The sequence below is a fragment of the Hesperophylax consimilis genome, chromosome 22 (assembly GCF_061612785.1).
Source record: "Hesperophylax consimilis isolate HC1 chromosome 22, BYU_Hcon_1.0, whole genome shotgun sequence".
Lineage (NCBI taxonomy): Eukaryota > Metazoa > Arthropoda > Insecta > Trichoptera > Limnephilidae > Hesperophylax > Hesperophylax consimilis.
In genome coordinates, this window is record NC_142857.1 from 3213344 (window position 1) to 3230260 (window position 16917).

Below are 16917 nucleotides of genomic sequence, written 5' to 3' on the forward strand. Positions count from 1 at the left end.
GTTATGTACGTTTGAATCCTTAGAACATATTCGATCTCTTGTATTTTATTATGTAGTTACTTGTGATGGAGAATTCTTTTATTCCTAATTGTGTTTATTCCTAATATCTCAAATCTAACGAAATAAATCGATCAAAAAGTAACCTTGTTTTATTTCTGTTTTTTTTTATTTTATTGTATCACTTTCTTCTCTTCTCCTATTGCAGTTACAATATTCCCGATGCATTCAAAAATATAATAATAGAACCAGATAATAAAATTCGTCAATGCAATAAACGTGTAAAAAAAATAATGAGTTAATTCAATCTCTCTTAAGAAATCGCAAGAGATTAAAAGCAAAATTTATAAATAAACCAATACAAAATAATTACCTTTATTTATCTTTTTAAATGATTCTACGAAAATACAACGTTTTTGTTGTCTGTCTGTTCTCGACAACAATACGTGCAGTAAAAAAGACTTTCTTTTTTCTTCTATTATTATTTGTCGTATTTTTTCTCTCCCAAGCTGTGAAAAGAAGTCATGATGGAAATATAACTGGTTAGCACAATGTTGTGTAATATTGAAGACCTACAAATAGCTGTCATGACCAGAAATTGGATTACGTTATCTATTATTAAATACAACGAGTTCATTTATACCAGGCGTGACCAACTTATTATACGGCCCACAAAATCGTGCCTTTACAACGACAACTTTTAAAACGACAATCTTGAGAACTTATTAAGAAGTCAAATCAATTTCATAGAATCACATATTAAAGCATAGGTTTCAATAAAAATAATGCAAAACATCCCACAAGTTGTCCCGTGAAAAATCACGGGATAGCATTAATGAGGTGATCCACAATTTTTTAATTTACTAATTTTATTGAAAATTAGTAAATAACGACAGTAAAATTAGTTTTTCGATATTTAAAAAAAAGGTGTTTATAATTTTCAAATTGATCTTGGATAAAGCGTAAGCAATGATACAATTCGTAATTCAAATTTTGCAATTTTTTTGGCCAACTGCAAATATAAAAATTTTGACTGCTAATATCTTTTAATTATTCAAAAATTCAAAATGTTATTTGCTCAGCATGCTGTAATTATGATTCATTTGTAGAATAAGTGCAATATCCGCTTTCTCGACAATAATAATTTTCTGTCAAAAATACTAAATTACCAACAAACCATCACGCCGTTTCTCCGCAGGGGTAAGCAGAGAGGACAGTCCTCCAAACAACTCGGTCTTGACACACACTCCTTGCTATAAATTACAGTAAAATATTACGTACTTTATTAATTATAGAATTAATATTATTAGAATTACAAACACTCATACAACCGAAATTAATATATATTTGATTATTAATCGCTTCTTATTTTTTAGACAACATAATGAAATACGAAGTATGTTTATAGAAAGGTATTTTGATCGATTATTTTTCATAGCCAAATTTTATTAATTTGGCTAGTAATAATAACAATAATAATGTTTATTTCAGCTGGACAGAGCGGTGTGTGCAATGCTCTGCCTGCCATAAAAGCTTACATTTAAGTTAATACATAAAAATAAAATGAATAAAGAAAGACCGGTCAGTGGTTGAGTAGGCATAGCGCTTGGGTCTCACCCGAGCGTCGCGTGTTCGATTCCTCGGCTGGCTAAGTCCTCCATCACAACACAAGCAACATTTTCGGCTTTCTGTGGTGGTAGTAGGAGATTTTCAAACATTGTTGGGTTATTCGTAACCCGGGAATGTTTGTCTTTCTTTTTAAAAAAAAAAAATAAAAAAAAAATAAAAAATAAAATAATCAATACATTGATGAGCACATTAGGACTTTATGGTGGCTTGAGTGAAAATCCCCATCTCTGGTGTAGAGGCGCTCCCTGCCACTGGGCAACGGCCTGGACAAGAGTGTTGTCTGATCTCTGGTAGCGCTGACTCGTCCCGGCTATTCTGTGGCGCATCAAAGCAGCGAACCCATGCACCCTTCCTTCGGTGAACATCTGTTAGGCGCTGCATCTCCAGGGGAGGCCAAATAGGGCTCTGTATGTGTGGTTGTACTGTACTCGGAGTGTGTTCATGACGCCTTTTGTATGTCGTCCATAGCTCGCTAGTGTAGAAGCTCATACAATATGTTTGGAAAAGTTGCTTCTTCACCGGAGGACTGCATTTGCTGAATCTCCTGGCTAGCATGTTAGCTCGCACACTCAGTACTCTTCTTTGACGTTATATGTCTTTTTTATCATTTAGGTCATCGGTGATGACATGCCCCAAATATTTGATTTCGCTGCAAATTGTCAGGTTGGCCCCGCCGAGACGTAAGGGTGGAATGACAATGGGACCAGTATTTGCTTTAAATATCAGCAGGTATGACTCTTTAGCATTGTACATCAGCCCATGACTATCAGCGTAAGCTTCGCATATTGCCAGAAGTTTTCTTATCGCTCTTATCGATGGAGCTAGTATGACCATGTCGTCTGCATAGCTAATATTGTTCATACATACCCCGGCAATATGGCATCCGATTCTTGTCGTATTTAGTGTTTTACTAAGTTCATCCATATACACGTTGAAAAGCACTGGGGACATTGAGCCTCCTTGTCTAACGCCGCACTTTAATTTGGCTGCTTCTGATATGCTTTCATTCCATCTGAAAAAGTTTTCCTGTCGGTTGTACCATGTTCTCAATATATTATCAATTTGTGGTGGAACTTGTCGTTCGGTCAGTTTTTTCCACAACGCATTATTACAAACCCTGTCAAAGGCTTTGCTTAAGTCTAGGAAGCATGCGTACACCGTTGTTTTTCTGGCTTTATAGTATTCTATTGTTTGTTTCATGCTATATATGGCCGTATCAGTAGAGAATCCAGCTTTGAAGCCCATTTGAGAGTCCTCTGTATTGAGCTTGTCTTTCGTTAAATTTAAGATGACCTTTTCGAAGATTCTTGCAATTATTGTGGCAAGAGATATGGGTCTGTAATTAACAGATGATGTCAGGTTCAACTGGCGGCTTTTTGGGATCGGTGAAATTATTGTTTTGGACAGCTCTTTCGGAATGTGTCCGAGGCCGATCATGGCAGTGAAGAGAGAGGCAAGCACTATTGTTAACTACTCCCCCGCATGCTTTACATGTTCTATGACCAGTCCATCGTGACCTGCAGATTTACCTCCTGCCATGTTGCGTATTGCTCGCTGGATCATCTCAGGTAATATGACGATGGACGGCTGTTGTTCTGGTTGATGCGTTGTTGTTTCAATCTCTTTAACCATAATTTGCGGTTGATCTGGTGCGGAGCAAAATTTATTTCTGAAAACTTTAGCAATATCTTTATTTACAGATTTTCCATCAATCTGGCTCGGTGCGGTGTATTTCGCTTTCATTTTTTTTTTTTTTTTTTGGTTTTATTCGAGAAAGATGAAAAATTCTTGCATTCAAAGCTGTTTGCTATTTTATCCATTTTGTTCTGCTCAAAGTTTCTTTGACAATTCTTATATTTTTTCTTAAAAATCAATCTGGTTTCTTTTCTAGCTTCCATGATGGGACCTTCAGTAGGTCGTCCGTTCTGCAGCCAATTTATATGTGCATTTCTAGACGTTTCATAATATAAGGCAACCTGCTCATTCCAACCCGCTGTAGCCTTCCATTTTCTCCTATCTTGTTTAAAGCTCACATTGTAAATTATGTTGTTCGTTGCATTGACCAATAACCTCCAGCTAATCGGTGCACTGCATGTCAAATCATACGGATTAAATCATATAAATTTTTAAACTTGATTATTTGCGTATTTTTACTCAGTGCGATCCGAGAAAGTCAACAGGTTGGACACCCATGTTAAAGACAATTCATTTCATTGATTTATGACCGGTTTGTGACCGAGCATTACAAAATGCTGGGTTCACACCCATTCGATATGGGATCAACCATTTGATAGTAAAGTCCTAAATCCTGTATGTTTCAAATTTAAATAATGGAAATTAGCAATGCTCTATTTTAACTCGAACGTTTTGCATTTCGTCTTTTTCGTTTTGGTTCGTAAGTTCCTGTTCCGGTTCAAGATGGTGGCCGTTTTAATTTCTTTTTTTTTTCAAAGGTGAAATTGACGTGTTTATTTGGAATTTCTTATTAGAATTATTCAATAGTATGGTATCTACCTGCTTGAAAAAAGAATTGTTATTGAGAGGGTGACGTTTTATGAAACTGCATAATTTGGTATTTGTTTTTTTTTATATTTCGTTAAGATATATGGTTCATAATTACGTAGGTAGGTCTTTTTCCGATCACCAAAAAGACTCCGTCACACTCAATAACTGGTGTATTGTCAACGACATGCACTTAAATGTTGACAAATGTTACACTTTAAACTTCATTTGAAATAGAATTTTTAAGGATTTTTCCCATATTATTAATAATTATATTCTTTAAAAAGTATCGTTCATGAGAGATCTAGTAATCAATCTTGATTCTAAATTCACATTTGATGTACAGATTAATGACCAAATAAAATTTTGGCATTTATTCACAATCAACTTTAACCCTTTAAGGTACCTTAATTAAAAGTAAACTTCAATATGGAAGCACTATTTGGAAACCACATTACTGTAAATACGAAAACATTGTAGAATCGCTTAAAAAATGCTAAGACTGTTATTTTTCAAATGTGGTCTACATAACCATTTAAGATCATACGACGCACGTCTTGAATACTTCAAGATTATTACACTTAAAATTAGAAGGCAACTGACTGATCTAATGTGTTTACACAAAATTATTCACTTCCATCTTGATACTTGTGATGTATGGTAAAAAGTTGGGTATTCAAGCAATATATGGCACCAGTCAGAAAGCTTACTCCAGAGTCCGACAGATGTCGCTAGAGTGTAGCAATTGCCTGTGGGGTATCCTTGTCAGACTTCAAGCTTCTAGAAACGGAGAATTACCAACCCTTGGGTAATGAACAGTGTAGCTAAATCCAGACTTATATTTATTGTAACGTAAATACACGAAATTATAGTAAAGAACCTTTTACTTCTTCACAAGAGTTCTAAACACAGAAATCTGCTAGTAAGCAGAGATATAACAATACTGCACTGTCTTAGCAATATTAAAATAAATTTTCCCAATTCCCATTGTTTAAGACGACATAGAATTTTTCACCTGAATATATTAAAAAATAATATCGGCTATTTGCCCCACTGACCCAAATGTGTCGACTATATAATAAGTTGGAGTGTGCTGAAGTAGACATTTTTGTCGATAATTTATACAGATTCAGAAAAAAAGTTCTGATTATATTATGTAATACTTTCGTCTCTATTTGTGTCTCTTTTGTCTATAATTTTGATGTACTATTTGTCATTTGAGTAACCTTTATATATGTAATTTTATAATTTGGCACCTCTATTTTTATTTCTGTTATGTATGAGTCTTTATTTAAATATAAAAAAATCGTATATCTGAGTAGATTTTTGTAATTATTGTATTAATTAGTGTATTAACTGAGTTTTTATAACTGGATTACATGTAAGTGAGATTGTTTGTAAAACATAGTATAAATAAATAAACCCACTAACTGCTTAACTGCAACACCATTGAGATCAACTAAATATGGAAACAATTTACTAAGGTTTTATCGATAATATCGGTAACCCGTCATTGTTTCCGATCATGACTGCATATCGCCAACGAACAAACAACAATTCCCAACGACTAAGTGTTCTTAATTTATTCGACTTGAACGTTAGTTTGTACGCTCGCGATTTGCGACGGTATAACGACGACAAATTTATTTATTTATTTATTTTCGGGAAATCGAGAGTTTACATTTAATCAATTTGTACATAAGTATTATATAGTAAAATAAAACCAATTCTCCATAAAACTCATAAAACCAATTCCTCCTCGTGACTTTAACTGAGACAACATAATATGAAATAAGTTATTTAAATTTGTGAGAAAGGAATATGAAATAAAAATTTATACAAAACCAAAGTTTATATAAAACGAAAATTTACAAAACAATGCATTTATAGCCATGGAGTTCGCAACTGAAAATATCAACCTTGGATAATACGCTATTGTAATTATTGCATAGTCTAATTAATTAATTAACAAAATTATCGATAAATCCTTAATTGATCAACAGTGCGATATATCCCTTTCTTGATAATTATTAATTAACCAAAGATAGATAGATGTCTGGATGGAAAAAAATACAGAAAAGCATAATTATGAAAAGTTAAACTTGAAATTCAATTCTTTCATTTTAGGCGTGGTTGTATTAACGAACATAATTATTGTTCAAATATAATCACCTCATTATCTGTCATTAAATTGTTCTTATTAATTTTAAATGCGGTTACCATGCGACAAAAAATATTGTAAACGACCTTTATATGCGTAACGAGATAAATGTACACTTACCTCGTAATATAATGTAGGTACTCGCATGCTTCGACGAGGTCAACGAGTAGGTAGTTAATTTGTTTCATTTAAATATAATATAGTCAAGAAAAAAATTGGTCACAAGAATTAAAAAACTATATCGCGTTACAAACAAGAAATAACGGCATATATAATGCAATGTCTTAATTTGGTCTTAATCCAGAAGCTATTACGCACTTGTATATTTTACCAAGAATATGTATTCAATTTTTAAAGATTATTGAATAAAACGATTATACTAATAAATCTAAACGAAAAATGAAACAGAACAAGGTAGTTAAGATTACTGTCAGAACCCAGAATCTCTTGTTTTAACTACTTGAAAATCGGGACCTAGTTATTATACGTCATATTGGTCCATCTGATAGATTACCATATTGAAGCTGTATTCTTCATTGTAATATGATGGGGCCGAGATTATTAATTTAATAAATTGATAAAAAATAAACACTTTCAACGACCTGCGTGATTGAGTGGTTGCAATCTCAGCTACGAATCCGGTATTCGCGGGTTCAAATTCCGGCGTGTAAAAATTACTTTTAAATACATATTTTTTATTAATACATTAATTTGAGCTTCACTGGGTGCTTTGCCCGTGCTGAGGCCCCCATATTACAATTTTAAGTGAAATTATGTACTGTATTAAAAATATGTTAATTAAATAAATTTAAATGAAATATTAAGAAATAAAATTAAGTAAAGTAATAAAAATAAAACAATGAAAGCAGTTATAAAAGCTAAGCAATATGTTTAATTGTTGGTCGATTGTGCATAATGTGTGTACTATCTAGGTATACATTTTTTAACTTTTAAAAAAAAATATTTATTTAATAATATAGCCTTTTTTGTTTTTAGTTTAATTTTGTTTAAAATGTTTTTTTGTTCCCCGTCATTTTTTGTGTCGAGTTTCAGCTTGTTGAATGATTTTATTTCATTTGATTAATTTGTGTTATTTCACAATGTATTCATTTAAAGTGGTATTTTATTTAATTTAGTTTTACGCCCTACTGGGTTTTTAAATGGATTGTAAGAACAGAATATACCTAGCGATCTACCGAAAACTATATAAAAAGTTATTAAAGCATGAAACAAAATTTAACTGATGAACTAAATTTGAAACAATATTAGTAAAACATGTAGCAGTAACATAAAATAATAAAGAAACTAGAACAATACTACATATAAGACAAATCACTAAAACTACATTACCAACATTATATTATTAAAATAAACAGTAGATTTGCAGCACGTTAAATAGTGGAAGATACTCTCATTGTGATCCTGGTGAAAAACCGCAATTCAGAATCGAAACGTTGCTTGAAATGGCTTTAGCCATGTTTGATGACCAGATCTAAATAGACCGATACTTCCCCACCTTATTCCTCCCAATCTCCTCAAGCCTCACAGCATATATCACATTTTTTGGGGATGTCATGTTGGGACTCTTGTGTGGTATTGACATTTATTTATTTATACTGGGTTTTTACAGACGATCTCACTTACGTGAGAAGAATCAGGTTATAAAAACTCAGTTAACATACAAATACACATACAAAGACACATTAATTCTCATATACCAAAATAAAGTTTAAAATAAAAATAAAAATTCAAAATTAAAAATAAATATGAAATACAAATATTACAGAAAAGTAAGAGACGCAAGTAATACATAATATAATCAGTGTAAGCATAGAAATTATCGACAAAAATATCTACTTCAGCACACTCAATCTTATTATAAAGTCTACACATTTGGGTCAGAAGGCTAAAATAGGCGATATTATTTTTTTAAATATTGAGGTGAAAAATGCCATGGTGTCTTAAACAATGGAAATAAGAAAATAGTATTATATCATCATTTTGGGTATTTCCTAAGTTTATGAACTCTATATTGGATATAAAGCTTCCCCTCAGGTCGAGTATCATAACTTGGGATGATGTCTTTGTAAGGAGTGAACTTCTGTAAGATCCAAGATGAAGTAAAAAATAGGTCAGCAAGTCGTGCTAAGCTATGCTCACATCCTAGGCCATTGTAAAAATGTCTGTTTTCCCGCAGCTATGACCATTGACCATGTACGATTGATGGTCAAGCAACTGTTATTACTATTGGGAGGCGGGTATGAACACCGTCGCCCCGGGAACCATTTATTGGATAACCAACACCCCTGCCATAGATCACTTCAGGTGGTTCGCCACGTTTGGAGACGTAGCAGGATTGCCCGGATTTATGGCGTGAGGGTTGTTTAGTCTTGGCTGCGGATGTGTCTATCCACCTACTGTGTGGCGGGCCATATTTGTGAGGGCTGTTTAAAAGCTGTTTCTACCTCTCCAGCAGGATTGTTTCGATTCATCTGTCAAAATTTCCGTCACTCCTGGACACAATGACTGCCAGATTCCTACCCACCCCTCATATTTATATGATCTTCTTCTCATTTCTCTCCTTCTTTCCTAACAAAAACCCTCCTCACAGCATCCCCAAAAATAACATAAGCTCTTAGGGATATTATTTTTCTGAGGCCTTTTTTTTTTTTTTTTTTCTTATTATTTCTGGCTTTCACCCTTCAAGGGTGTTCTTGGCCATCATTTAAAATTATTGAGAAATGAAAGGTGAATTTAAATATTAATTTTATTTAAATGGGCAAATTTCAAAATTATAATGAAAATTGGAGTCGAGTTCAGACTTAGAAGAGATGAGATGTTGAATGGAGGGGAGGCAATTTTAGATAAGGCTTGATAGAAGAGAGGATATTTGTTTAGAGAGGGACAACCAAAAAATATGTGATCTAAAGTTCCCACTTCTAGACCACAGAATGTACAATCTGGGGAGTCAACAACGTGAATTTTAAAAAGATGGGAAGGAACGGAACAATGTCCGATCCTCATTCGAATGAGTGAAGAAATTTCTTTTTTGGAAAAATGAGGGAATTGCTGAAACCACGGTTTTGATGGAATAGTCCTTTGTATTGAGGCATAGCAAGCTCCCTTGGATTGACTAGCAATGTGCCAATACTCTGCCCAAACATTGCGGGATCTATCTTTGATGATGGAAAAAATGTCAGATAGGGGAATGTGGTTTACGAGGGTAACAACAGGGTTGGACGCTCCTTGTTTTGCCAAGGCATCCGCAATATCATTACCCATGACACCAACATGTCCAGGAATCCAAATCAAAGTTACAGTTTTACCAGAGCTTTGAATGGAGGCTATCATCTCTCGAATAAGGCATACAAAGTGATCATCAGGCCTTCCGTGATGAAATAATGTTAAAAAAATAATAGGAATAGCAATTTTTCTTGTTTTGAACATTATCTTCATAATGCCGGTGGTAAAACAACACAATTTTTATGTATATTCTGTTTATCAAAAATTGTGATCAGTCCGTTGGAAAAGAGAAATAATCAGATTTTTCTGTCTAATTCTTCTAATTGTTCTAATTCTTCGACTTTATCGTTTTGAAACAGACCTATCATATCACGAGAATAATTAATAAATTTCATTAATAATTTACTTCACAGAAATGCTACACGACATTATTCCAATATAAATCTAAATATCATTCAACAATCAACATATCTCTAAAGAAGTTTGCGAAAAGATGCTGTTGTAGATATCTTTATAGTGGTAAACAAGAACTTGTTGTTTTGTGATGGATTTAAATATATAAAATTTCTATGAACTCTGAAATCATTGACGGGTTCAGAGAAGTTAGGACGATCAAGACTTTTAACATCTGCACGATTCTTGATCAATTCGGAAGTAGGAAGTAATTAATTCTAAATCTAATTCAATGTTACTAATCTGTCATAAAAACATGTGAACAGTTTTCAATATACTCCGTGTAATCCTATACCCGACAAAAATACTAATGGAAGTCGTTTGAACCCAAAAAACTGGATTGACTGATTTTGATTATTGGTGTATTTCATGTAGAGTACATTGTATTAAATATTAACACCCCACTCTCAACTCCCACCACCCAGATGAATTTCAGTGGGTATAAAGGCTGTGCGTAGACTCCCCTTACGGCACAAGCAGTTTTCATCTCAGAAAAGGCTCACGCAAAGCAATCAACATGAACGCCCTGGTGAGTTTGAATTTCGGAACAAAAAAATTCAGTATTTGTATAATAGACAACCAATTGACAATTTTGAATGCCTATCTACCTAATATTGCGAAAAAAACTGTTGAATAAAATTATAAATTAACCTTTTTTCAAGATCTTCGCATTCCTGTGCATGGGAGCCGTGGTCTCCGCTCACTACATCAGCAATGATGAGGGACAATGGAAGGGAGAGGGTCTGGCCGAAAGCCAGGACAATGGACAGTACGACCATGGATATGGTGCATACAACGGTGCCTCCAACTACGCTGGAGCCTACTCCGGAGCTTACGCTCATGGAGCCGCCCCCATCGGTCATGACGGACGTGTCGTAGATACCCCCGAAGTTGCCCACGCTAAGGCCGCCCACAACGCCGCTGTTGCCGCCGCTTCCAACGGAGCTTACAACGGAGCTTACAACGGTGCCTACAACGGTGCTTACTCCGCTCCCGCCTACAACGGCGAAGATGGACAGTGGAAGGGAGAAGGTCTGGCCGAAAGCCAGGACAACGGTCACTACAACAACGGATACAACGGTGCTTCTGCCTACGCTGGAGCTTACTCCGGAGCTTACGCTCATGGAGCTGCCCCCATCGGTCATGACGGACGTGTCGTAGATACCCCCGAAGTTGCCCACGCTAAGGCCGCCCACTTCGCCGCAATCTCCCAGGCTTCCTCCGGAGTTGTCAATGCTTACTCCGCCCCCGCCTACGGCGTCCATGCCGTGCCCGCCTATGCTGGTTACGCACATGTCGCTCCTTCCGTCTACGGAGCTGCCCCCGCCCATGTTGGATACGCTCACGTTGCCGCCCCCGCCCATGTCGCTTACTCCCACGGCTCTTACGCTCATGCAGCCGCTCCTCTTGCTCATGATGGTCGCGTCGTAGACACCCCCGAAGTAGCTCACGCCAAGGCCGCGCACTACGCTGCCGTAGCTGCTGCTTCTCATTAAGCTTTAACATCTTCCTACCCTTAAAATTTAAAACACCTGTCTTTCTTCGTGTTGATCGCGAGTGTGAGAGTGTCATGTTGATATTTGGTTGCAATAATCGTAATATCTTATTCCTTCAATAGTCTATCTATATCTATGTATGTATTATATTCCCCTTTATTTTTCCTTTGTGTTTATTACATTTATTCTAATGTACATAATATATTTAAAATAAATCTTCTTTTTTAGCGTAAATATTTCAATTGTCAAAATATAGGAATAAATCGATTAAAAATTAAACTTTCTTTTAATAATACTAACGGCCTCCTTGGTAAAGGAACAAGGCAAGCAATCCGAAGTTCGTGAGTTCGAATCTCGGCGTGCGCAAGTAAATTTAATCTGGTGAATTTGTGTTGTTTCACAATTTATTAATTCCAAATAATATATACTATACTTGTGACACGTTCCAGAGTAGAAGATACTCTCAAGATCGCCCTGGTGTAAGACCACGATTCAGAATTTAAATTTTGCTTGAATTGGCTTTACCCGAGTTTGGTAACCATATCTGAACAGCTAGATACTCCCCACTACCTTCAGCCTCACAACGTACCCCAATAGGAACCCAGTCTCACTGGTTCCAGGCGGTTGGGAGCTGTTGGGACTCTTGGGCGGTATTTACATAAAAAAAACTTTTAACAATGTCTTGAGCTTGTAGTTAATGCAGTTTTCAAGTATAATGTATTTTGGCTTAACAAAAATCTTGTTAAATATTTTAGAAAAAAATTAAAATAATGGTATCATTTCACAAAAATATTGCTATTAATAATAGAATTCAATTACACAACATTATATAATAGAAAAATTCGTGAAAAACGAATAATTCATTGAATTTCATTACTACACAACAATGTCACTTCAATAATTGCAAAAAATTGGTTGAATCGTAATGCGTTTGAGCAAATCAAATTATCGTTTCATTTTCAATTTTTAATTTGTCATTTTACGTTCGTAAAGAAAACTATTTTCTACACAGAGCCATGCTAAATAGGTCTCTTAATCTATAGCTTAAGAGATAACGGTAAGTATTACTTTAACTGTCTTGTGTATTATATTCTTACACGCCCGTTCTCGGTGTGGTAAAGCCGGCCTTGAGCCTAGTTTATGACCGTTTTAATCAAACAAACACCATGTTAAAAAGTAAAGTTTTTCGCTGTTGCTTCTGGCCTTACGTACCGCGTAATATTTACACAACGTTTTTTAGTAAGGCTGTTAGTGTTTAAGTTTTGAAATATACTTACTACTGTTATGTCTATAGAAATAAATGCGAAGCGTTTTTAATAGACCACTTACGGAGTTAACTGAAACAGTTAAAAAAATATTATAATTACTACGGTATGCAAATCTCTCTGGGACATATCTGACACAAGGTCATTTTATTAATATAATTATTGCAGGTAATACCTACGCATAAAGCCAACTGAAATTAATGTAGGAATGTTAAAAATAAGCAAAAAAAATTGTTTAACATAATGAAATTTAACGACAGGTATGATTTTGAATCATAGGATGTGGTCGACCATTCTCCTAGCAACGTAATATTATCTCGTGGTGTTTAATAATTAGGTATGTACCACAACGATTAATGAATAACCAGAAATAATGATATGAAAAGTGACCGGAATATTATTATACCGATATTTTTTATGTTCTTCTCAGGAGTTGACAATCTAGGCAGTTAACTAAAGATTAATTAAAATGGAGAGACTTGAAGATCAATGAACTATTGGTTTTCCAACGATTGACTTGAATAATTAGCCATGACTGCTGAAAATGAAGATTCATACAATTGTTACAGAAGATAACTTGGGTCGTCCACAGATAAAATAGATTGAAGATTTGGGATAGCCCTGATTTATTGAACCTAATCACCTTCAACATACCAACTACAACTGCTTGATCAAAAATTATTTTTAATTACAACAACAATATCAGGACTGAGTCATTTATATACTCATTTGTACCTAGATTAAATGCAGTTAGCAATATCTAGATTAAGGCGATGCACTACGTCGTGTAATATTTTAAATTGAGCCGCTATCAATAACAACCCTTACGCAGATGGCGATAAGGTTTAAATTCCCGCTTTGCACCATCCGCCTGTTTTGATTTATGCAAGAAAAAAACATGGCCAAAAAGTGCCTTTTATTTTATTTTGTGGATGTTCAGGCACAAATATTTTTTTTTTTCGATCATTTTATATACAAGTTAATTTGCCACATTATACAATAAAATCATAACCGAATATGGGTTTGTAAGTAGGAGATTTTGAACTTTAAAGCAGTTTTCATAGGCCTTATACATTATTTTTTTCTGGGCTTATAAAAAGATTTATCTAAAAACTACTCGATTATTTTAAAGGCCAAGATTTATTCTACTTGCAGTATTTAATTAAAGCATCTGAAACATTTCTAGGTGACCAAATTTTCATACCAAAAACACATTATTTTGCATTACTATGTATGGCATCGCCTTAAATAAAATGGTAGATGTGTTTCAAGAAAGCTTTAGTAACATACCTCAAAAATATTAATAACTAAGCTAAGCATAATAATATTCTTCTGTTTTGAATTTCTATGTAACAAATAGCAAATTTACTAATTACTGTTTCACTAAACTATTATGCATAAAATGTTAGTAGTTAAGTCAGTATGGGCGTAAAATATATAAACAAATAGCTTTCGGTCTTTTGTATTGGTGAGAAACAGTGGCCGTTTATTGGTGGGGATCTCATTGGTCAAGTTCGATCGGAGATTAAAAGTGGGGGAAATTATTTTTCATCTTCAATTTATATTCTGCGTTGGTCATTTCCATGATTAAATGTATTTTTCTCTCGATCTAAATGATTTTCGTAAAAATGTTTTAAATACGATCATAACAATTTACGCAAAAAAAATGTTTTTATAATATAAAAAGTGAAACCTTCATTGATTATTTTAATTAAATAACGCGATTACCATTGAAAACAATCTATTGATTTTACAAAATACCATTTCTTTCAAATTTGGTACAAACAAATCTCATGGTCGCTGCGCAGCGCACCCGGGCAGCTAACAGATTCCTAAGGTTTGTGAATTCGAATGGTTTACCGTTGAAATCCCACCATTAATGTTTTGCATGAACTTTTTCTTATAACAGAAAGTCCCGTAGGCGCTGAATTCATAACGCACTTATGGGATTTATTTAAACTCGCTCTTCGAAAAGGTTATTTTTTGCTTGGTGTTATTAATAGCGGGTGTTAAAAATGTTGTAAAAATATATATCTTCGTCGTAAGACAAACTTTTTTCTATATTCGATTCATTTGTAAATAAATCGTGTAAAATGGCAAATTTTTGGAGAACTTATAAGAAAAAATTGTTCTAGTAAGATTCTTGTTGGAGATCGATAGGGCATACAAGTAACCGATTGTTCCATCTGAAATTTCCAATGAGATATTTTCATGGCTATGACCGTGAATCTTTACAACATCATGATCGCGATTGTCCATTTGCCGATCCCTGCTCTAGATTCTAGATAATTCGAAGAAACTAATCGCCAATGGAGCTATTTCTCTCAAGGCCATCGAAGGCAATTTATCGGACATAAATGCGTTGTAACTGCAGTGGAAATTCGATGACTAACGGGTAATAAATTCAGCTATGTGAAATAAGGATATAAGAATAGCAACAAAGAACATATTTTTTGGGAGTTTTCAAATGTTAATTTTTATTGTGTATGTTAATTTTTATTTTGTCTCTAATACTTTTTTCTTAAATTATTAATTATTACGACTAATTAACATGATACCACCTTGGACTCCCTAATAATATCTCCTTATTTTATTTTTATTTTTATTGCAAATACAAACAGTACATACTTACATTGAAGACAATAGTTATAAAGTTATATATACAAGTTAATACATTGGTACCAATGACATGTCGCTGATATACTCGTATATACATGTGTGGAATATTTTACATTTTTTACTTAAGTTAAGTTAGTTAGTATGTTAGGGAATATATGGGGAAGAGAAATGTTGGTAAGTACCTATCTGGCTTTTTAGATCGACACAAAACACGGCTAAAGCAATTTCAAGGAAGTATTCGATTTTCATTGTTTTACATTAACTCCATACAATCTATCTATAGTGGTATCTTCAGGAGGAACGGACGAATGAATCCATCCCTCTCACTGTTGTGAAAGATGATGGGTCGAGAGTCCGGCTGGAGAGGTCCTCCCTCAACCGACCTCCTCCGATCCGGCACGCCATATACAAAAAAAACTGAGAATCTAGAAAAATATCACATATAATCTTATATCAAATGTTCTATTTTTTAATAAATAAATAGTAGTTCATTATCTATTTTTTAATACATAAAAACACAGTATTTCTCTTTCTGTAAGTAAAAACACAGTCACTACTTTGAAATTAGGTTTATACTTATATCTACATAGTATATCTCCTCGTGTTGGGTAAGAGTCGTTTTTCCTAATAAGAAGTTCCAACCCAATTAAATACTTGGTTTCGTAAACGAACGCCCAATAAATTCGTACTAGCACACACTCTTACTTTAATAAAGTACAGCAAACATAATAATATTAATCTGTTATTATTGTATATTGCCTCCGTGCATAATTCCAACGTTATTGTCACAAAAAGTAGTGTGCTAATGTAGTTACTCTCTTGCAATCATTGATGTATTATATGTAGACGAGACATGAAGCAAACAAATATGTTCCGCTTTTTTACCTCCAACTGACCTCCAACACTCCCAACGTTAATAAATGATAATGATAATAATATTTTGATGATTTGTATAGCTGTATCGTTTTTGTGAAAAATTACCTCAAGGCTGCTGTACAAACATATAATAATTTTCTACAATGACCTTATTTATATTCATTCGTATTCTCATATTTATAATTATCACATCATACTCTTCAGTGGTTAGGAGGTTACGATCCTTGGCTCCAAATCCGGAGGTCATGGGTTAAATTCCCTATACGCGCAATTAAATTTATTTTATTAATTTCATTTAATTCATTAAAATTATTATATTAAAGAATAATACAAATAAATATTTTATACAAAATAAATTCCAAAAAAAATATTAAATTACTGAAATTTTTACCTGCAGGTCTCAACGACACATTGAAATTTCATGGAATTTCAAAATGCTCCCAAGGTATCTAAAATGTGCTACAAAATTTCTTAATTTTGAAGTTGTCGTAAAAAGAAATTCCACTTTCGAAAAAATATAAAATTATCTTTAAAATGTTTGTATTTGAAATAATAATTGATATTTCTAAAAAAAATAATTAAAACATCAAACATGAAAATATTAACATAAAAAAATCAGCTGGGCATTTTGATTCGAAAGTCCATAATTTTGAAAAAAAAACAATTTTTAGAAAAC

General features: G+C 33.8%; 2 protein-coding genes across 2 annotated transcripts in view; one reads left to right on the top strand and one right to left on the bottom strand.

Moving 5' to 3' along the window:
• Positions 1 to 16917, bottom strand: part of LOC149412660 (uncharacterized) — a 320577-nt gene that overhangs the window by 59204 nt on the left and 244456 nt on the right. The gene's annotated exons all lie outside the window — the stretch shown is intronic.
• LOC149412667 (uncharacterized) lies at positions 10467 to 11760 on the top strand. Its single transcript, XM_089644909.1, has 2 exons — positions 10467 to 10514; positions 10648 to 11760. The coding sequence occupies exons 1-2, from the start codon at positions 10503 to 10505 to the stop codon at positions 11479 to 11481; spliced, it is 846 nt and encodes a 281-aa protein (XP_089501035.1). The 5' UTR covers positions 10467 to 10502; the 3' UTR covers positions 11482 to 11760.